The sequence below is a fragment of the Alosa alosa genome, chromosome 9 (genome assembly GCF_017589495.1).
Source record: "Alosa alosa isolate M-15738 ecotype Scorff River chromosome 9, AALO_Geno_1.1, whole genome shotgun sequence".
Lineage (NCBI taxonomy): Eukaryota > Metazoa > Chordata > Actinopteri > Clupeiformes > Clupeidae > Alosa > Alosa alosa.
Genome location: NC_063197.1, coordinates 29,083,743 through 29,104,815, shown reverse-complemented (window position 1 = coordinate 29,104,815; position 21,073 = coordinate 29,083,743). Strand labels below are relative to the sequence as shown.

At 44.6% G+C, this 21,073-nt stretch overlaps 2 protein-coding genes across 4 annotated transcripts; both read left to right on the top strand.

The window, feature by feature from the left end:
• The first annotated feature begins 2,846 nt into the window (after positions 1–2,846).
• Positions 2,847–3,687, top strand: LOC125300778 (heat shock transcription factor, X-linked-like). Its single transcript, XM_048252908.1, has 2 exons — positions 2,847–3,085; positions 3,235–3,687. Exons 1-2 carry the CDS (start codon positions 2,915–2,917, stop codon positions 3,685–3,687), a joined length of 624 nt encoding a protein of 207 aa, XP_048108865.1. The 5' UTR covers positions 2,847–2,914.
• A 475-nt stretch (positions 3,688–4,162) lies between these two features.
• Positions 4,163–20,490, top strand: kdm4aa (lysine (K)-specific demethylase 4A, genome duplicate a). 3 transcript variants are annotated; one of them, XM_048252325.1, is made up of 22 exons: positions 4,163–4,304; positions 5,514–5,666; positions 5,754–5,929; positions 6,123–6,237; positions 6,626–6,819; positions 6,933–6,982; positions 7,077–7,180; positions 7,329–7,466; positions 8,299–8,558; positions 8,923–9,110; positions 9,623–10,827; positions 11,054–11,150; positions 11,945–12,126; positions 12,597–12,798; positions 13,551–13,627; positions 14,018–14,073; positions 14,502–14,610; positions 16,506–16,694; positions 17,056–17,226; positions 17,525–17,644; positions 17,833–17,925; positions 18,545–20,490. In XM_048252325.1, the coding sequence occupies exons 2-22, from the start codon at positions 5,529–5,531 to the stop codon at positions 18,680–18,682; spliced, it is 4,002 nt and encodes a 1,333-aa protein (XP_048108282.1). In that variant the 5' UTR covers positions 4,163–4,304; positions 5,514–5,528; the 3' UTR covers positions 18,683–20,490. The 3 variants fall into 3 exon arrangements, 2 of the variants coding, with proteins under 2 accessions (XP_048108282.1, XP_048108283.1); XM_048252326.1 differs by lacking the exons at positions 4,163–4,304; positions 5,514–5,666; positions 5,754–5,929; positions 6,123–6,237; positions 6,626–6,819 and having other exon boundaries at positions 6,933–6,984; positions 7,078–7,180; XR_007194548.1 differs by lacking the exons at positions 8,299–8,558; positions 8,923–9,110; positions 9,623–10,827; ... (9 more) ...; positions 17,833–17,925; positions 18,545–20,490 and having other exon boundaries at positions 6,933–6,984; positions 7,078–7,180; positions 7,329–7,460.
• The last annotated feature ends 583 nt before the right edge of the window (positions 20,491–21,073 follow it).

Here is a 21,073-nt window from a genome sequence, read left to right as displayed (position 1 = left end):
CGTGGGATAGTGAGAAACGTTATTTCGATCTCTTTGTATGTCTGGAACATGTGAAGAAATTGACAATAAAGCTGACTTTGACTTTGACTTTGTGCTGACCCATCCTAACTTTGCCAGCTTGATGCTTCCACATGCCAGCTAGCTCATGCAACAGAACTTTGCTGCTTGATATCTTTGCACTTTGCCAGCTATTTAAATCAGGGCCCTAGTGTCTTGTGACCAGAGCCTTGCCAATTCTACTTCCCAAACATATTCAAACATACAGTACACAGAAACAGAACTTTGCTACTTGATATCTTTGCACTTTGCCAGCTATTCAGGGCCCTAGTGTCTTGTGACCAGAGCCTTGCCAATTTTACTTCTCAAACATATTCAAAAATACAGTACACAGAACCAGAACTTTGCTGCTTGATATCTTTGCACTTTGCCAGCTATTTAAATCAGGGCCCTAGTGTCTTGTGACCAGAGCCTTGCCCATTTTACTTCTCAAACATACAGTACACAGAACCAGAACTTTGGGGATCTGTGTTCCTTGTTGGCTTATTTACATAATTACCAAAATACACCAGCAGGGGGCACTAAGATGCATGTAAGAGCAGAGGCGTATATTTAGACACAGTATAAAACAGCTCTGTACAAGAGTATATGCAAGAAAAGGTATAGCCAGAGACTTTCTAATGAGGAGACACAGCACTCAAAAATTCCTCCATAGAAATGCATGGGGCTAGTTTGTAACGCCAATATGGCCGTTGTCTACACATATCCCACCCATTCCTCGGCAAAATGTCGACGTGAATACATTGAGCCAATCATGTGGTGTGATGTGAATACATTGAGCCAATCATATGTTGTGTTGTGAAGACATCGTGCCAATCATGTGTTGTGAACTCGCCGCTGCAGCAAGATTGGTGTCGTGAAGCCTTGCGCACGCACATTTCTGCCGAATAGGAAGCCCGATGAGGGCCCAAAAAGCGTTGCAATATGGCCGCCGAGTGGAGGGACTTGCCTAAAAGGACTTTGGTATAGCCTATGCCAAACCCATAAAACTGAAATACTGTTATGTGAGGAGTGTACTGACAGATATAATCTATGGAGTTTATTAAAAAAATTCTGAATTTGTGAAATGCATTAAATAATAAATTCCTCAGTAACACCGGTCAGTTGCATTTTTTACTCTCTCATACTGACTTAGAAATAATCTGTCCATTTATAAATCTAGGCTGGACTATGTAACTCTCTGTATTTAGGTCTGAACCAATCTAACCTTGCTAGACTTCAATTAGTCCAAAATGCAGCAGGCTTCCTACTGGAACTTATGCACATTCAGTCCTGTGCTAGCCCAAATCCACTGGTTGTCAAAAAAGAAATAGAAATATTAACTGACACCTTTAACTTCACAGTATTTTGCTCTAGGCCTATAGTAGTAATAGTAGTTTTGGTAACTGTATCTTCTTTTAGCTACAATTATAATCAGTTTATCATTATCAGTACTATTATTTTTATTTATTTATTTTTGTCACTTATATTTTCGTTTTTATTACTATATTTATTTTATTTCTGTGAGCACCTTGGGTCAATTGTATTGCGTTTAAGTGTGCTATATAAATAAACGTGACTTGACTTGACTTTACTAACCTATAATTAGTCAGATGTTAAATCACAACAAGAATTCTAAAAAAAAGAGACAACTTTATGTTGTCTTTCACCATGACAACTCTAGAATTTAGAACACCAGTAGGATTCTACTTTGCAACATGGTCCGGTTCTATGTTTCATTCACTGCCAGCACTGCGAAAGAGTAAGGTGTCTTCTGATATTGTAATGGACGAAATGATGGATCTTCACAATGACCAGTCACCCATTCATTTGAAGATGACCAGTCAAAAGAAATACAAACCTCGGCCGTATAGTCGCCCGTCGACTAAAGGTTCATCTTCAGCATCTGCTGACCTAAACACCTTGAGGAAGGAGAGGGCACTGGTGCTCTTGTCACTGATACCCTCTGACAAGAGGAAGAAAATCGGTCTCGAACTGAGACCAACTCAAACAGCACAAAAACTGAACACTGAGAAGTGTAGATCAGCTGGTCAGTCACACACATTCCCATTTATACTTCACATACATACAGCACACTGCTTGCTACAGTAAGCCTCCTCTACATACTTGCTGCACACTGCCCCCCCCCACACACACATACACAGCACATTGTCTTCAGGATCTTCTCCAACACACATCCTCTACATACTTACAGCACACTGCCCCCACCTACCCACACTACACACACACACACACAGTCACTGCTCCACTCCCCTCCTGCCCACACACACATCTTCACTGTCATCACTCACATAAATTACATACAGTACTCTGCTTGCAATAGTAAGTCCCTGCCCCCCCCCCACATACACAGCACATTATTTCATCAGGAAGCTTCTCCAACACACATATTGCACACTGCCCTCTCCCCACATACACAGCACACTATCCCATTTCCCCTGTCATCCCCCCAACACACACACCAAGACCCCTGGCAGTTGGGTTAGCCCCTTGAGCCGTGGATCTGCCCAAGGTTTCTTCCTTGGTAAGGGAGTTTTTCCTTGCCCCTGTTGCTCTTGGGTGCTCCTTGTTGGTGGCCCCCCCAATCCCAATCCTCCCCCACCTTTCTTATGCAGCCCTTGCCACTTAATCTACTAAACCCCTCTTCTACTGCACTTTTTACCCCCCCACACACTTTGCACAAATAGGCTGACACCAGACATATTTTCACTGCATTTCTTACTTCCAGTAACTATATGCATGTGACAATAAACTTCCTTGTACCTTGTACCTTGTTATATTTTGGAATGTTGTTGAAAATGACACCTATCAGTCCGTCTGGTGGAGTGCTGATGGAACTGCCGTGGTTATCCACGAGATGATGTTCATTGCTGAAATACTTGAAAGGGATGTGATTGATTGTAAATTCGGCACAAAGAGCATCAAGAACTTCTATCGGCAGCTTAAGCTGTATGGATTTACCAGGCCTGGAGTTAACCTAGAAAACCATGAAAATCTCAGCATGGACGTCACTGCCAAAAAGGTCAAGGTACGTATCCCTACTTGAGTTAAACAGAATTACTACATTCTGCTTAGTCATTAAGCAAATTCATGAAAAAAAAGTTAAGTTGGAAGAATTTGAGTGATCACCAACTGTCTTTCACCTGCCACCCATCTCCCTTTTTCCCCACCATACAGGTGTTTGCCAATCCTTACTTCCAGAGGGGGTGTGAGAACCTCCTGGCCCAGCTGAAGCGGCATGTAAGGACCAAAGCTACTGAAACATCTCCAGTGGCTGACGCGGAAATCTGTAAAGCTTCTGGACATGGTTGCAAGCTGACTGATGAAATGGTCAGCCCAACCTCCCGCAGACCTGCGATCCAATGCCATGACAGGACCCTACTTGGCCCCAGCCGTGGCCTGTCTCTCATGCTGGCCGCTTTGGAGAGCAAGAGAAGGGCCTTGATGGATTTCCTTCGGATGAATAGTGTCAACTCAGCAGGTCCATCAACTTCCGGTGACATCAACAGCATCAGTGGAACACATGAGGCCAATAATAACCCCCATTCCTTCAATAAATCAACAGAGTTACTTTATGTTTATGACTCATTGCACCATTCTGAGCTTCAATTACACTACATTGTGAGATAATGTGGTAGGCCTACAATGAATGACAAACAAAACGCAATGACACACACGAAAAAACACACACATTAGACACAAGAGTTGGTAGAAAAGTTAGTGCAGCTGTGTGGAAAAATTATGTTATGAGAACGGCTTTAAAGGAGAGGCAGGCCAAGGAAGAACGTTTTTTTTAAAGGAAGCCAAGGGTAAGGTTTATATGGAGAACTTAGTAGGTCTATTTAAGAAAGTTAACAATCAGACATGTGTAGATTTAGCCTAGGCCTACTACGTTTCATGATGCAATGCAGCAGTGTAGTCTATGTGGGAGAATAATAATAATAATAATAATAAAAATACATTTAAAAAAAAAAGTATAGTCTTCTTAAGTTGCATGACATGTAGACAGTTAATTGATACGTGCCGTGAACTGCAGGGCGTGGTTAAAACAAAAAGGCATTTTGATTAGCCCGAGTTAAAACCTCGGAACGCCCTCAGAGCGTTGTAAACAATCACAAACTGAGCATGCGCTTTTGCCCGATACAATAATGGAGGACCATCCTTACTGCCCGTGGTAAATTCTGAATAAATGCGCTTCTTACTCTGAAGATCTGAGGCACCAACCAGTTCTCAACAGCTCGAATTTTGTAAGTCGGTTTCAACAGTCTGTTGATAATTCTATTGTCTTTTTTCGTCACTTCATCTATTTTTTGTCTCACTACAAGTCAGTATTTGTTGCTAGCTAGCTAAAATGCTAGCGATTCTCTGTCTGCAGCTAACCAGCTAATACTTGCTAGCGTGCTATCCTGACTAGCTAGCGAACGTCAAGTTGAACTGCATATCGTTTCCCTCTCAGCAAGAACTTACGTTTCTCTGAACTGCTTTGCAGGTTTATGTTTACTTGCTGAACAGCATAATTAACTTAGTCCATATGTATTGACATAACTCTTTGCCTTACATCAAGGTCTAGTTTTGCGTTTGAAAGCAACTTGCCTGGCACACAATGTGAGCTATTTATTTTCCGGGAGTTAAGCTGCTATGGGCCTTAAAGTTGACGGCCACGATAATCATCCAATGAAAAATGAAATGCAGAATTTATTCATCGTCCTCATCCTATAGTTGGTGTCCAACTGGGAGGTTCTTATGAAGGAGTTGTGACAGATTAGCACGCTAACATGAGCTAGTGTATGTTATTACAGACAGACTAACGTTAAACGTTAGCTAGCTGTGCTGGTTAGCTAATATTCTCGTGTTAAACGTGACTAACAACATTTTGCATTTTGACGAAGCAGTTACAATGCAAACAGTAAAAAACAGTAACATGTAAAATAGTGATTGCGGTTGTACTTTGCAAGCAAACTAACGCAAGTGACTTCATAACTGTATATTTCTTGTTGAATGTTTGTTGCTAGCTAGCTAGTTAACGTTATGCTAGTTTGTCAACTCTGCCTGTGAATGTCATGCAGTCAACGATTATCGGCTAAGTAGCTAACATTAACTATTTTGCTTGGTAACTTTCTAACGTTACTGCAATTCTAGCAACTCAGCCGGCGTTTTGGAACTTTAACTTATTGTTTAATGTGAAAGGCCGACGTCGCGGTTTGTGAAAGCTTAGTGGTGAATGCATTCTAGTTGATAAAGCAGTTGTTAGCTAGCTGTTTGTTTTGTAGCTACATGAGTTAAATGCACTACTAGGATGTTGGCCAAACTGTAGGCGGCGACAAACAGCCTCCATAGCCGAAACTCCATCCACAGGTTGTAGACTTGTGAACTGTTATCCCGGGGAAACCTACTTGGGCATGTTTGTTCTACAATATTCTAATAACGAGTCTTTTATTGTCTCTGTGTTATTGTAGTGTCATTGTGGCAACATGGCTTCAGATTCTGCATCGCAGAATCCTGGCTGCAGGATCATGACTTTTCAACCCACTAAGGAAGAGTTCAAAGATTTCAGTCGCTACATAGCCTACATGGAGTCCCAAGGAGCGCACAGGGCTGGAATGGCCAAGGTAACCTGGTCTGAAGATAAAACTGCCATTGAGCTCAAATATAGAAGCAGGCTTACTAAATGTTAAATGTCTTTTTTTCTGTTTTAGGTCATACCACCTAAAGACTGGAAACCCAGGAAAACGTATGATGACATTGATGACCTGGTGATTCCCGCACCCATTCAGCAAGTGGTGACTGGCCAGTCAGGTCTCTTCACCCAGTACAACATTCAGAAAAAGCCCATGACTGTCCGGGAGTTCCGCAAGACCGCTAATACAGACAAGTGAGCAGAGATATGATCTTGTGCTTATACACATGACTCAAAATGGCAAGCAAGTCTCTTTGGATGAACCCTCTGGAACCCTCTTGCCTTTGAAATCCATTCAGTTAGTTTATAAAATTGCCTGAAAGTACATCTTACCACCACTCCACAGACAATTTCAAGCCATCTCATTTTTTTTTCTCCATCATTGTAGGTTTTGCAACCCCAGATATGTGGATTTTGATGAACTGGAGAGAAAGTACTGGAAGAACCTGACGTTTAACCCTCCCCTCTATGGTGCTGATGTCAATGGCACCCTCTATGACACAGTGAGTTTGTTCTTCTCACATGCATCTGTAAAATCATTGCTGGCAAACTACAAATACCGGTACTTGATGTTGTGAAGCTTTGGTGGTTTTGGATGCCTTTATTACAATTTACATGGGATATGATTGGCAGACTGGAATGCCCACCTTTTTGGCATTTTTTTGATCCGTCAGTGCAGTAAGGCCATGTGAGATTTTTAGTTACTGATTATATATCGTTCTAGTGCATGTTTTTTCATTAACGCTGTAATAAGCTAAACTGAAGTGAGCTTTAGAATTTCTTAAGAAATATTGCTTTCAAGGAGTCATGTAAATGGCCAAGCTATTTTAGAGCACTTTCTGAGGATTCCTCAAACCCCTCTGTTCCTCCCCCATGCTGATCCACCTATAGGATGTGGCCGAGTGGAATATCGGGCACTTGAACACTATCCTTGACACGGTGGAGAGGGAGAGTGGCATCAAAATCAAGGGCGTGAACACCCCTTACCTGTACTTTGGGATGTGGAAGAGCACATTTGCCTGGCACACTGAAGACATGGATCTCTACAGCATCAACTATCTGCACTTTGGAGAGCCCAAGTCTTGGTAAAACAGAGCTTGCATTGAGAAAAATATTTTGTGGCTTGCTAGGGTTGTTTTGGATTTAACAAGTGTACAGCTGCTTTTATCAGTGGTCTAATGCTTGATCCTTTCTATAGGTATTGTGTTCCCCCTGAACATGGAAAAAGACTTGAGCGTCTAGCTAAGGGTAAGTGTAAATGGATACAAAAGAATATTTTAAAACTTCCTTTTAAGTTTTGAAAATGTTTTGAATGATGTGCTCTTTGCATCTTTTTTTCCAGGTTTTTTCCCTGGAAGTGCCCAAAGTTGTGATGCCTTCTTACGACACAAGATGACATTAATTTCACCATCAATCCTTAAAAAATATGGAATACCATTTGAGAAGGTGAGATCGCTGTATTACTTGGAGTCTAACAAAGTCTCTAAGAAAATACTTTGATTTCTTATTCTGATACAGTATGTCCACAATTAAACCCACTATAAGTTGTAATGATCTCATGTGCAATGATTTGATGTGATGTGCAACTCCCTAGGTTACCCAAGAGGCTGGTCAGTTCATAGTGACCTTCCCGTATGGTTATCATGCTGGGTTCAACCATGGCTTCAACTGCGCAGAGTCCACCAACTTTGCCACCCAGCGGTGGATTGAGTATGGGAAGCAGGCCACACTGGTAAGGACAATTGCCAATGCAGTTTGTCTTTTTATTTTATTTTTTTTGGTTGCTACTAGTTTCTCATTAGTTTTTTACATTCTTGTGGTGTTGTTTAAAGTCGAATCATATTCAGTACCGTGGAGGGTCTTATATTAAAGCAACACCAAAGAGTTTTTTGTACCTTAAAATAATGTTTCAAAAATTGTTTCAGTGGTTCATCAACTCGTTATAGGGTGAACAGCACTTCTGCATTTGCTTCGCGGCCCTCTATCGGCTATAACCGCACTATGTAAGTTTGCCAGATCGGGTAGCGGATCTGTAGTTCAATGGAATGAGACATAAGAAACTACAAATTTGACTTGTACGATGTCTCAATACATCGTACTTTTTAATGAAATCATGCAACATATAGCCTGCCTTGTCTGTGGACAACGTGATTTGCAAAGCCGGTGCTGCATAAACGTGCGTGCAGAGGAAAAGTTATTTGGTTATTTGCTTTAAGCATTTTACCTGTGGTTGACCAAAGTGCTCAAAAATAAAAACAGATAAATAAATGGATAATAGAAGACAAAATAAATCAAGACACAAAAAAAAAGCACAACAGGAAAATAAAACTAAAATATGTTCATATATATAGCCTATAATTACATTCCACAATTCATTTAAAAGCCATTAATAGCATATGTTCTTTTAACTTGGCTTTAAAAGCACCAATAGTTGGTGTAGATCTAATGTGAAAAGGGAGGTTGTTCCACAACTTGGGCCCAGCTACTGAAAAAGCACAGTAAAATCTCTGCAAAGTCACTGAGGTGATTGCTGAACCAGCACTAACTGTGCTTTGCATTTCCAGTGCTCGTGCCGGAAGGACATGGTGAAAATCTCAATGGACCTGTTTGTGAGAAAGTTCCAGCCAGACCGCTACAAGTTGTGGCTGGCCGGCAAGGACAACGCGCCCATCGACCACTCCAAGCCCACCCCGGAGGCGGCAGAGTTCCTGCAGGGCGGCAGGGAACGCTTCCTGGTGGAGCTGCGGAAGGAGGAGGGCAGCGGGGAGAAGACCGATCAGATGGAGACGGAGGTGTCCAGCACCACAGAAGGAGAGGATGAGAGGTGAGTGACCGCACGCACGCGCGCACGTGCACACACACACCACACTCACGTGCACACACACACCACACTCACGTGCACACACACACCACACTCACGTGCACACACACACCACACTCACGTGCACACACACACCACACTCACGTGCACACACACACCACACTCACACACACACACACACACACACACACACACACACACTCCATAGGGTGTCCTAGTAAGAAACATTAAATGTATGCTACTGTAAGCGCTATGATGTCCCAAGTGGCCTGTGCCACCCTTGTAAATCCATATGTCTGAGCAGAAGCTTTGAACATCATCTCTCTCACTGCTGTGATTGTTTTTGTTGTTGTGGGATGTTGTGCAGCATCTCCAAAGAGAAGGCAGCTGTGAAGAGGCAGCATGACTGTGTGGAGACTGAACAGCAGCAGCAGCAGTCTGAGCAGCTGCAGGAGAAACCTGGGTCCACCCAGGAAGAGGTGGAGCAGAAGAAGGCTCGAATCTCTCCACCTGAGAATGAAACCCAGAAGCAGGATGCCAGCTCAACAGCCCCAGGTAACACATGCACCAGAGATCACTTTCATTACGAGACTGTTTTTGGGTTCTTTCTTATTTCACTCTCAAAGTAACAGTTTTTGGAGAAAACATGCACTCTCAAAAACCCTTTGAATCACTCACTCAGTAGCCAAATTGCTGTGTGACCAGTAGGGATACTCACAAGCTTGATAGGTCACTGTTGAGGTTTTTTTATGGATACAAATGCAAATACAGGTGTTGGACAGCATGATTTGACTGCAACTGTATTTTTGGATGGTGGGACCAGTTTGTGTAGACTTAATTAGCATCTTCTAAACACCTAGATACATGTTTGTTTGGTCATTCTGTTTCATCAAAATTCTATAGCTGATGTTTTTAGTAAGGTCCCACCTTTGAAGGTTTTAGAATATCTTATTAGCATAGATTTTAAGAAACATATTTAAGTTTCTATAGCACACAGTGCTCTGGCCATTAAATAGCCTTAGTTGTGGAAATGGCCTTAAATTAAACAAACAAACATTCTGTTTCAGTTGAAGTGCCAGAGCCCCAGCAGCAGCAGCAGTATGTGGAGCAGAGCGCAGGTGAGGAGCCTCAGAGGACCCAGCAGTCTGTGGCCCACGCAGTCACACAGCCCCAGCCAGGGCAGAAGAGCGCCCCGCAGATGCCACAGTCCACAGAGCCTGGGGCAAAAGAGGCAGAAAAGAGCGCCGCCCCGAAGCCAACCAAGCCACGGCCTGCCCTGGAGGAAGAGTCCACCGCAGCAGGGCAGAGCTCGTCTGCAGGAGGTGGTAAGGTCAAGGAGGAGCCGCGTGATGAGGAGGTGCAGGCCTGTATGGAGCTGAAGGAGGAGAAGTCTAGACAAGGGGAGGCCTCCCAGATGGAGGGTTCAGATCAGGCAGCTGCTGTTGCAGATGAGGTGACTGCTGAGGTGGAACCAACAGAACAGAAGCCCCCTGAGTTGGAACCTTCACGGGTGGGGTCCTCACAGAAGGTGGAACGTTCCGAGGGTAACCCTGAGGAGGAGGAGGAGGAGGAGGAGAAGCCTGCCGCGAAGCTGTCAACAGAAGCGAAACCCGCTGAGGTGGAACCGACCAAAGGAAACCCTTCTGCGGCGGAACCACTGACGCTGCTGCCTGTGAAGTTTGAGCCTCTGGAGACGGCACGAGTTGAGGCAAAGCCTGGCAAGGTGCAGAACGCGAAAGCATCCAACTGTCTCGCCAGGAACAGGACCTCCACCTCCACCTCCACCGCGTCCCCTCCGTCGTCATCACCCCCACAGCAGCAGGCCTCCGCCCAGCCACGCCAGCCTCCAGCCAAAGTAGCCAAAGCCAAGACCGCAGCACCAGTGCCCACCCCAGTGCCCAAGCAGGAGCCTGATCTGCTCACGGGGGCGCCAGCAGGCCCCAGCGAGGCCGACACCAACACCAAACCGGCCCCCTCCTCTGCCGTCTCAGTCAGCCCGGCCCCATTGAATGCCCCTGCCCCTGCCGCTGCCCCGGCGCCCCCTAGCAGCAGTCCGGTCCATAGGCTCTTCCAGAGGACGCTGAGTCCGGCGGAGGTTCTGCACGTCCACAGCTACGCCAAAGGAGACTACTGCAGTGAGGGCGAGACGCCGCGCAGGGAGAACAGGAACAGCGTCGGGGACGACAGCGACCCCGAGGATGATGACGAGGAGGAGGAGGATGATGATGACGAAGAAGATGACGACGAGGATGACGATGATGACGAAAAGAAGGTCAGAGGATTGTGGTGGACATGAAGTTTGTGTGCATGCTATAGTTTATCTCTAGAAATCTTGTAGTTGCTAAATGGGTGTAGTGGATGAAAGTGATTTTTAAAAAGTGCAGTGTGATTTAAAAGCATTCAGAGGAGCATTCTCTTAGTGTGATTTCAAGCATGCCATCTGTTGTTCAAAGCCTCCCTGAGCTGCTTGTTATAAAGACCGGTTGTTGGTTTTGCAGGGAGTGGACGACAAAGCGGAGACGGAGGGAGCGTCAGAGCGACTGTGGAAACTCCCCCGTCACCATCCACTCATAAAAGACAGCATGAGTGACGAAGGTAAGACACCTGGAGGAACTCGAGGGAAAGTGCTGGAAACACCTCGCACAATTCTATTATTAGGATAACTGAGTTGGAGCAGTTTTCTGTGCATCATAAGAAATGGATTACCTGAAGTTACAACATAACGCATAACATGCAACATAATTAGATCATCATTTTCCTCTTGTAACAACTAAGTAGTTGTATGAATTGTGTAGTTACAGCTAGAAATCCTTGCCTTAGGCGGGGATCACATTAGCCAGCGGCAAGCGGCAGGTTTCCTATTGCTCTCTAGGGTTCAGCAGTGGAACGGTGGCAACGCTGGCGTACCTCTAGCGTTGAACAAGCTGAGCGCTGAACTTGGTTCAACTTTTCATAGCGCAACGCGAGCACATTCAATTGTCAGGTAGGGCAAACCGTTTGTGTTACCAAAGGAACGAGAGAGAACTTATTATGGTCTGAGTGTTGGCGTTACGCTTGCCGCTGCCGCTTGCCCCTGGCCAGTGTGATCCCCGCCTTATCGTGGTGTTATTTGGGTAGTAGTTGAGCGGGAGCAGTGTTTCTCATAGAACTGAATTCTATTTGTGGGGGTAAGTTTGCAGAATTAACTTGAATTCAACAGTTTTTAACAAATTAGCGTAGTGTGGTTATGATGAACCAGATGTAAGCACAATTTAGTACAACCTGGAAAATCATTGTGTGGTGGTCAATGTTGATATTGTGGTGGGCCGCCACAAATAAGTCAATGTATAGGAAACACTGGGGATGCTGCGCGGTCCCTATAACCTCCCGTGTCCCCCTTTGTGCCCCAGAGCTGACGGAGCCGGGGGTGGCGGAGGAGGAGGTGGTGGAGGGGGAGGCCTGGGCACGGCCGCTTGCCCACCTCTGGCAGAACCGGCCCTACAGCCTGGAGAAGGAGAAGGAGTTCAACCGCAGCATGGCCCAGCAGCGTCCCTACTGCGCCATCTGCATGCTCTTCCAGACCTACCAGCGGGTAAGGGGGCAGTCGGGAGGGCCAGGCTACCCATCAGGAGGTGCTAAAAGGGCAGTGATGCACCGCTAGGCTGGCTGCCTGCGGTTGTGTTGTGTTGTGTTGTGTTGTGTTGTGTTGTGTTGTGTTGTGTTGTGTTGTGTTGTGTTGTGTTGTGTTGTGTTGTGTTGTGTACAGACCAGTAGGTTACGTAGCGTTTTGAAAAAAGTGTTGGAAATAGGAGAGACTTGCATCACAATCAAGATGAAGCTGGATGCAAAATAGCACAACATTGAGAAATTTGAATGTCATTGCATGTAAACATGACTTTTAACGCAACCTGTTTACCTCACCCCTGTGCTAGTAAGATCATCTTTTTCATGCCACACTTACAACACTCTGTGACTCTGTTTTTTTTTTATCTTTTATCGCCTTATGTCTGTTCTCCCTCCTCTCACACCCTCCCCTCCCCACCTCCTCTGTCCCTCCCCCAGACTGAATGTTTGGACACCGACCCCTCAGGTCCTCTGGTGGGCCCAGCCAGTCGTCAGCGGACCAAGCCCCTGATCCCTGAGGCCTGCTTCACCACCACCACAGAGGAGTCGGCTGAGGCCGAGCTGACGGCACCGTACCTGGAACCCGATGGCACCAGCCTGCTCGTCACCTGTGCCATGTGCAGCGTACGCGTCCACGCCAGTGAGTGACCAGACGACCAGCACTACTCATGCTGACGTTTTTATTTATTTATTTATTTTATTTTATTTATTTATTTATTTATTTATTTATCACTTTCATTGATGCATTTCCTGTTCTTTAAACATCCTAACACAAAAAGTGTTTTATTATCCCTCATCCCCACAATGTTCATCAATGCTCAGTGCACACAATGGGATGCAGTAGGGGGCTCCTTTAGATCAGTATTTTCATAGTTTGCAGTTACGTATATGCACATTGAACATGGCCAAGAAGCTAATGGGAACTTTCAGTGGTTTCAACTTTTAGCTATTGACCCAGCAGCCAGTTTTGCAAAATGACCGGATATTTAAGAAGGGTGTTTAAATTGACTGACCAAATCGTAGTCTAGACTAAAATGGCATGTTTAATTCCCAGGACCTACTGATCGGTCAAAGTGCCACAGAGCATTGCTTATTTTGGCAACCAGTGATCGTTTCACCAACATCTGTATTGCTGCAATAGAATTAAGCAACTTGCTTATGTTAGACGGTAAACGGATGGTAGCAGCAGTGCCAACCTACCCCAGCTTGTATATAATTAGTATATTAACTAAACTAAAATGAATTAACTTCATTCATGTTTGCCTAATATGTAACCGCTCAGCTGAGCCTGTAGCTATGTTTATTGGGTGGAGTGCGGTTGTTATGCTCTGTATGTTGGGGGGGGGGAGCATGGCATTGGCGCTCATCACATGCTGTTTGTGCCCTTGCCAGGTTGCTATGGCGTGAACCCACACAGTGTGACCAAAGGTTGGAAGTGTGCCCGCTGCAAGGCCAACGCCATGACTGAGGTGCCAATGCCAACACGCCTTTTTCTGTTACACCCAGAATGCACCCAAAACACTCAATAGTCTGTTCTTCCTCTAGCATGGTTGTAATACTCAGTATAGTTTCCAGGAGAAGTAAATTGCTGTTTGATATTGGGAAATCTTTGTGATCTTAAAGACTGTTTACTATATTTCGTAGACTTTGTTTACTACAATTCCATGACCATTTTTCACTATATTTCAACGATTTAATGACCTTGTTTCTCAGTAGACTCTGAAGGCTTGTAATTATCTGTGTTGCAGTTTGTGTGAAAGCCCTGATGTTTGTGGCTTCTTGTAGTGCTTTGCTGTAGTCAATAGTCTCGTGTGTGTGTGTGTGTGTGTGTGGTGACAATCTCCTCTGTCACTCCACAGAGCTGCTGCCTGTGTGCGCTGAGGGGAGGTGCCATGCACAGAGCCAACAATGACAAGTGAGTGAGCAGGAAGGCCCAGCCGAGAGGGCAGATAGGCCCTTATCTGTCCGACGCCTGCCAGCCCGCTGTCTGGACTAGCTGCTCATTAATGCCCCCAAGGCTGCTAATAGCCCTCAGGAGCATGGCAGCCCTGCCTATGGGGCAGTCTGAGGGCTTGTCTTAAATACTATTCTCAAAGTCTGGAGTCAGTCCTCTGTAGTTATTTAAAGTACTGTAATAATTGGCGTTAGTATTTGTGTGTCTTTTTTGAGTTCAGTATTGTATGGCTAATGTTGTGGTAGTCAGATATATTTCTCTGTCACGTATATTTATTTCATGTTTTGTTGTTTGGGTAAGCTGTGAAATATAACATTTGAGTGTGTCGTTACATTTGTGTGTGTGTGTGTGTGTGTGTGTGTGTGTGGTACGCATGATGTCTGCAATAGGTGGGTGCATGTCTTGTGTGCAGTGGCTGTGCTGGAGGCGCGCTTCGTGAACATCACCGAGCGTTCCCCTGTGGACCTCAGTGGCATCCCCCTGCAGAGATTTAAACTGGTGAGTCCCACTGTCCCACACCGCCTCTGCAGACTCCTCTTAGAGCGCTCAGCTGCAGGACACGAGAATGGGTTGTGTATTGATAAAGATGGGTATTCTCAACACCACCACAAACACATTTTCAAATGCCCATCTCACCTCAGTGGCATCCTGCTGCAGAGATTTAAACTGGGGAGTCCCACACCTCCTCTGCAGACTCCTCTCACGGCTCCTGCACACCAGTGGTGTAGTCTACGTGATACGCAGGACTACGCAGTATGCCCACTTAAAAAGAATCACCATCTCCGTATACCCATTTAAAAAACATCACCCATCTCAGTATGCCCACTTAAAAAGCATCACCATCTCAGTATACCCACTTAAAAAGCATCACCATCTCCATATGCCCACTTAAAAAGCATTACCATCTCATTATGCCCACTGAAAAAGCATCACCATCTCAGTATACCCACTTAAAATAGGCAAGGATGCGTATTAACATTTGGGGTTGATCACAGTATACCCACTACAGTTAACTGCTACGTCAGAGTATACCCAAAGATCCTTGATTACTAGCGCTCCGCTTTAACCCTCTCTGGTATACCTAGCCTACTACAGCTACCTAGACTGAATTGTGGGTCTGTTGCGTTGCTCTCGTCACTCGCGTCGAAAAGTTCAACTTTTTGCTGCGCCGACGGACAACAACAGAAGGCACCAGCCAATCAAACGGTCATTTGCATAGCTACCGTCAGGGAACACCCACTGGCATGCGTTGACGCAACGCAACTGTGTGTAGGAGCCGTGAGCGCGCTCCGCTTCAGGACACGAGAGAGTGATGTGTATTGATAAAGCTGCTGCAGACTATGGCAGGAAAAGGGTATTCTCACCACCACCACAAACACATTTTCAAACGCCCATCTCAGAGCCACTGTTGTGTTTTATAGTCACACATATGGTTGCATCATGGCCAAAGACAACATAAAACGCATCAACATTTCCACATAACTACCAGATTCCACCATAGTGATGGCGAGATAAAAGCACCATAGCATGGATTAAGCCAAGTCTTAGACTAAAATATTTTTTGCAATAGAGCTTCTTTTTTTTATTTTTTATCAAACTACTCTTTTAGTCTTGGACTAGGCTTAATCCATATGTTTTTACTGGAATTGGAAGAATAGCATGGTATTCACTGTAGCACGGTATTCATTCATTTGTTTTCACTGCCATTGCTCCTGTATGAGTGATTTGTCTCAACCCATGCACCTTCACCATGACACTCACTCTCTTGAGCACCTCACCATGCACACAGAACTACAGGCCAGTCCCGGGCCCTGTCACTGCAAGCGTCTCATGCTTGATCACCCTCAAGCACACTGGATTTTAAAAAAAAAAATGTTTTATTTAATTTATATAGTATATTTAGTTTTGTTAGTTGTTCTTATCTCCTACTGTCTCTATTGTACAGTGGAGTTTGGTTATATGTTTATACTTATACTTATATTTACCACTTCTGCTGTAAGTGCATGTTGTGTGTGATGTCTGTATGCTACTGAGACCTTGAATTTCCCCTTGGGGATCAATAAAGTATATCTCTCTCTCTCTCTCTCTCTCTCTCTCTCTCTATCTATCTATCTATCTATCTATCTATCTATCTATCTATCTCTATCTATCTATCTATCTATCTATCTATCTATCTATCTATCTATCTATCTATCTATCTATCTATCTATCTATCTATCTATCTCTCTCTCTCTCTCTCTCTCTCTCTCTCTCTCTCTCTCTCTCTCTCTCTCTCTCTCTCTCTCTCTCTCTCTCTCTCTCTCTCTCTCTCTCTCTCTCTGTATCTATCTATCTCTCTCTCTCTCTCTCTCTCTCTCTCTCTCTCTCTCTCTCTCTCTCTCTCTCCACTGCAGAAGTGCTACTACTGTAAACGGCGGATGAAGAAGCCCTCGGGGTGCTGCGTGCAGTGCTCTCACGGCCGCTGCCCCACCTCATACCACCCCACCTGTGCCCAGGCTGCGGGCATCCTCATGCAGCCCAACGACTGGCCCTTCGTCGTCTACGTCACCTGCTGCCGGCACAAAGGCCCCGTCCAGGCCGAGGTGAGGGAGAGATAGAGACATTATAACATAACATTATAGTGATAACATTATCACTAACCTAATAGGTGTAGATATTCATAAGTTGACATTCTCTTAGGTTTGGCACTGTTGTTTTTTGGCATTGTTGTAGTTTATAAAATTAAAAAAAGCTTCGGTTTGATCACATGTCATTGGTGTGGAGAATTTGAAAAAAAATAAAATAAAGTAATATAGTTATTGTATTGTGTAAGTATTAGTATCTGTCTGCCATGTTGACTGTTATGTTTCGATGCATGCTGCTGTCTGTATACTCAAGGTGTACTTGTATAATTCTTTGCCGGTTATAAAGTGCTTGTGTTTGTGTGCATTGTTGATTCCCCAGCGTAACAAGGCAGCCCTGAGAGAGCTGACCGTGGGGCAGAAAGTCATCTGCAAGCACAAAAATGGACGCTACTACCAGTGTGACGTTGTGCAGCTGTACAAGGAGACCTTCTATGAGGTCAACTTCGATGATGGCTCCTTCAGTGACAACCTGTTCCCTGAGGACATTGTGGTAAGAAACTTCCTCACCACTGTTGTGCACTGCTGACTGTAGACTGGCTCTTAGAACAAATGGAGCTGGTGATTAATCATGAAATGAGTTTGGCTTTCTGTAAGTACATTAAGTACCCATAGCACATTTCTTCTAATGTAATGATATAAAGCCTTTGGATAAAACATCAGCCCAATAAATCTATACGGTTCATATACAGTGTTTATATTATAATATAATAATATAATAAGCTGTGTCTGTGTGTGTGTGTGTCTGTGTGTGTGTATGTATGTGTCTGTATGTATGTGTGTGTGTGTAGAATCGAGACTGTGTTCAGCTGGGTCCTCCTGCCCAGGGTGAGGTGGTGCAGGTCAGGTGGACAGACGGCCTCGTCTATGGAGCCAAATTTGTGGCATTTCACGTCATCCAGATGTATCAGGTAAGACAGAAGTGTGTAGAAAACCTGAAAAAGAGAGCAGAGGGGATGTTGTGCGGGTGTTCCTTATGTCTTGAGAATACAGTACACCACAGCAGTGGAAGTGGTTTTGGATTGAGGTGTGACTATAAATGTGAAAACAGACTGTTTTGAATAGTCGCCTCACATTATCTTTCTGCGCTGTTGTTCAGGTGGAGTTTGAAGATGGCTCCCAGCTGACGTTCAAGAGGGATGAGGTCTACACCTTGGATGAGGACCTGCCAAAGAGAGTCAAGTCCAGACTGGTGGGTTCCAGCTGTCTGTGGTTCATCTGTGTACTCTGTGTGCTGTGTCCAGCTGTGTACTGTCTGTGGGGGTTCATCTGGGTGCTTGGTTTTTGTTTTAAATTTTGTGCCATAAGCCTTCAGGTCTTTTTTATTTATTTTTTTGACACTGTGACAAGTGGCGAAAGTAAGTTATTCGAAACGATAATCAATAGCCATCTATTCAGTTCAATGCGTCTGTGACATCTCAGCCAGTTAGTATGCATAATGTATCCTACATATCTGAGTGACCTCTCGACCATCACCTGCTCTTTGGTTCGTGTTCGAGTGTGAAAGCAGTACTATTCTGGAATGGTGGATAAGTAGATAAGATAAGCAACACTAATCCATTTTTGGAGTTTCCAGTGTTTTTGTTTGTCCATTTCCAGTGTTTTTGTTAACCACTAGTTTTGGTTTCACTGTTGGCACTTGCCTCCCAGGCTATGTACTTCTGTGGTCTGGGAAGTGTCACAGTTCCCCCCGCATCAATCACTCTTAGCAATTTGCCAATTGTATCAGTGGTGAGCTTGCAACATTTGTTGGCGTTACTGTGCTCTCAGACTCCTACCTGTTGTGTTAACTGTCCACCTCCTCCCCACAGTCCAAGGCATCGGACATGAGGTTTGACGAGATGTTTGGCGAGAAGAAGGTCCAGGAGACCAAAAGGCAGCGGGTGATCAACTCCAGGTACCGGGGGGACTACATCGAGCCGGTCATCTACCGAGCCATCATGGAGTAGCCGGGCGGGAGCACACACCCGCTGTCTGGAAGGTTCCGCTCCACCACCGCCTGACTGATCACCAGCACTGATGAACCAGGACTCTCCACTGGAGCTCCGCCGAACGAGTGGGCGTCATGACGATGACTCGTGTCTCTCTCGACTTTCTCTTTGCTTCTTCCTGATTCTTCCGAGGAGAACTGTGAACATATTCAGACATATACACACGCACACACACACACTTTACACACAACAACCCAATCGATTTGCAGCATTATTTTAATCTTGTGTTCTGTTGGTAGTGAGCCATAAGTGCATCTGTTGACCCGGAGTAGAGAGGTGGAGGTGGAGTTGTAACTCGCTTAAGTAACTCGAGACTCTTAAGTCAGGTAGCTCTCTTAAGGCTCGTCCCTCTCAAGACCCAGTGCCTTCCGGACTGGACCTTGAGTTCTGAGCGGGAGTCCACCTCTAGTAGGCATGAGTTCTGTTCAGGTCTGGTTCTGCCTCTGGTTCTTTAAAGCAATGGCTCTGCTCATTCAAGCAGGAGAAAAGAAAAGGCATTACGTTTTAAAAGTGATGGTGAAGATAGTGTTTGTGTGGAAAGGCTTACCAGGTTCTAGTTCCCTTAACAAATGTTCGAAACGGAGATGTTCTCTGCATTTCAAAGAATGTTGCCTATCGTCAATCAGTTTTACGTATTTATTTTTTTTAAAAGCTCCTTGTCAGGGAGTGTTTTCTGCCTGTGAGTATAGGAGGTGTAGGCGTTGCCATTTAACTATACACACCACCTCTTGGCAGGAGTCCAATGTCAACAGATGACCGCATTCCCGAACAATGTACATTATTATATTAGGAACATAATGAATATAGCGTTTCCATTTTTAGAGGTTGTTTTTGCTCGTTTTTTTTACCAACATATTTATTATATGGTGCTTTATGAAATTAACCTTGGCAATACAATTGTGTCAGTTACTATGCTGTAAGTTTGAGGTTCTGGACCGATTGTTGTACGTCCTATTTTTGCTATGAAGATCTTCTGGAGAGAACCCCCTTCCAGTGAAATGCCACGGATTTCTTTTACACTCCGCCAAGATCCTTCCTCTTTTAAATGAAAGCTGTGCTTCGCTCTCCTGATCTAAGTCCGACTTTGACTGGACCGTTTTAATAGCAACATGCAGCCATTGCAGTTCGCTTTCCTTGAGATGATGAAATTTATTTTCAATGCATTATTTTTGCACTCATATTAATAATAATATTATTATTAATAATAATAATCTATATTTGTTGCTTCCCGGCATAGCCAAGTTCAAAGTTTGGAAGATGCACTTAACGTGAGGACATCGAGAGGCCTTCAGCTGTCCCATCGTTTGCCTGTATATTGACGTCTAGTGTGTTTGTCAGAGTCCGTAGTGCTGATGGCCATAGGAGATAACAATCGATTTATCAAGGCCCACTTTTAAATGCGAGAATTGTAGGCCGATCGCTATCTAATATCACCACAGAGAGCCGTTCTAAATGGAAAGAAGTTTTCTATTTTAAAATAGCTATTTTATTGCTTTGTTTATATTTTTCATGTTCTGTGTCCTTATACAGTATACTGTGTGATAAGACCTGTATGTAGTTTATTTAAATATGTTGAGCTGTCAACTTGTTTCAGCTGGAAGTGGATGTTTGTCGGCTGCTTCCTGTTTTTAGCTTTGCTCAGACGTGGTCCCCCATCCCTGGCCTGTTGGGCATGGATGCCAGTCTCTCTCACTCAGAGCATCATTCATGAATTTTTGTAAAGACCATCAGTTTGTGTCAGTAAAAAGATATGGGCATACACGTTCCACTTTGGGCCAAGGAGTGCTTTCTTCATTGTTTTCTGTTTTAACCTTTTTTCATAATCCCAGCCTTATATTATATCGAAGTTACATTACATACAAAACTGCAATATTCAGTTCCACAGTTGCACAGCCCGGAAGCAGTATTGAAGTCGGCAGTTGATGGGCAGCCGTGGCCCACTGGTTAGCACTCTGGACTTGTAACGGGAGGGTTGCCGGTTCGAGCCCTGACCAGTGGGCCGCGGCTGAAGTGCCCTTGAGCAAGGCACCTAACCCCTCACTGCTCCCTGAGCACCGCCGTTGTAGCAGGCAGCTCACTGCGCCGGGATTAGTGTGTGCTTCACCTCACTGTGTGTTCACTGTGTGCTGTTTGTGTTTCACTAATTCACCGATTGGGTTAAATGCAAAGACCAAATTTCCCTCACGGGATCAAAAAAGTATATATACTTATACTATACTATACTATACTATACGAAGTGCAGAGCTCATGTGCATTCCGTTTATCTAGATTATTTCTTTCCGGTGTTTATAGGCATTTGTTTACACTTTCAGGGCAAGATTGTAAACAAATGCAGTTGTCGTCTCTTCG

What these genes read in the sequence shown, in the direction of transcription:
- LOC125300778 (XM_048252908.1), top strand. Translation starts at nt 2,915, where the DNA reads ATGATGTTCATTGCTGAAATACTTGAAAGGGATGTGATTGATTGTAAA. An exon ending in TCACTGCCAAAAAGGTCAAG is followed by an intron (nt 3,086 to 3,234) that starts GTACGTATCCCT and finishes CCCACCATACAG; the next exon opens with GTGTTTGCCAATCCTTACTT.
- kdm4aa (XM_048252325.1), top strand. Translation starts at nt 5,529, where the DNA reads ATGGCTTCAGATTCTGCATCGCAGAATCCTGGCTGCAGGATCATGACT. An exon ending in AAGACCGCTAATACAGACAA is followed by an intron (nt 5,930 to 6,122) that starts GTGAGCAGAGAT and finishes CCATCATTGTAG; the next exon opens with GTTTTGCAACCCCAGATATG. An exon ending in ATGGCACCCTCTATGACACA is followed by an intron (nt 6,238 to 6,625) that starts GTGAGTTTGTTC and finishes ATCCACCTATAG; the next exon opens with GATGTGGCCGAGTGGAATAT.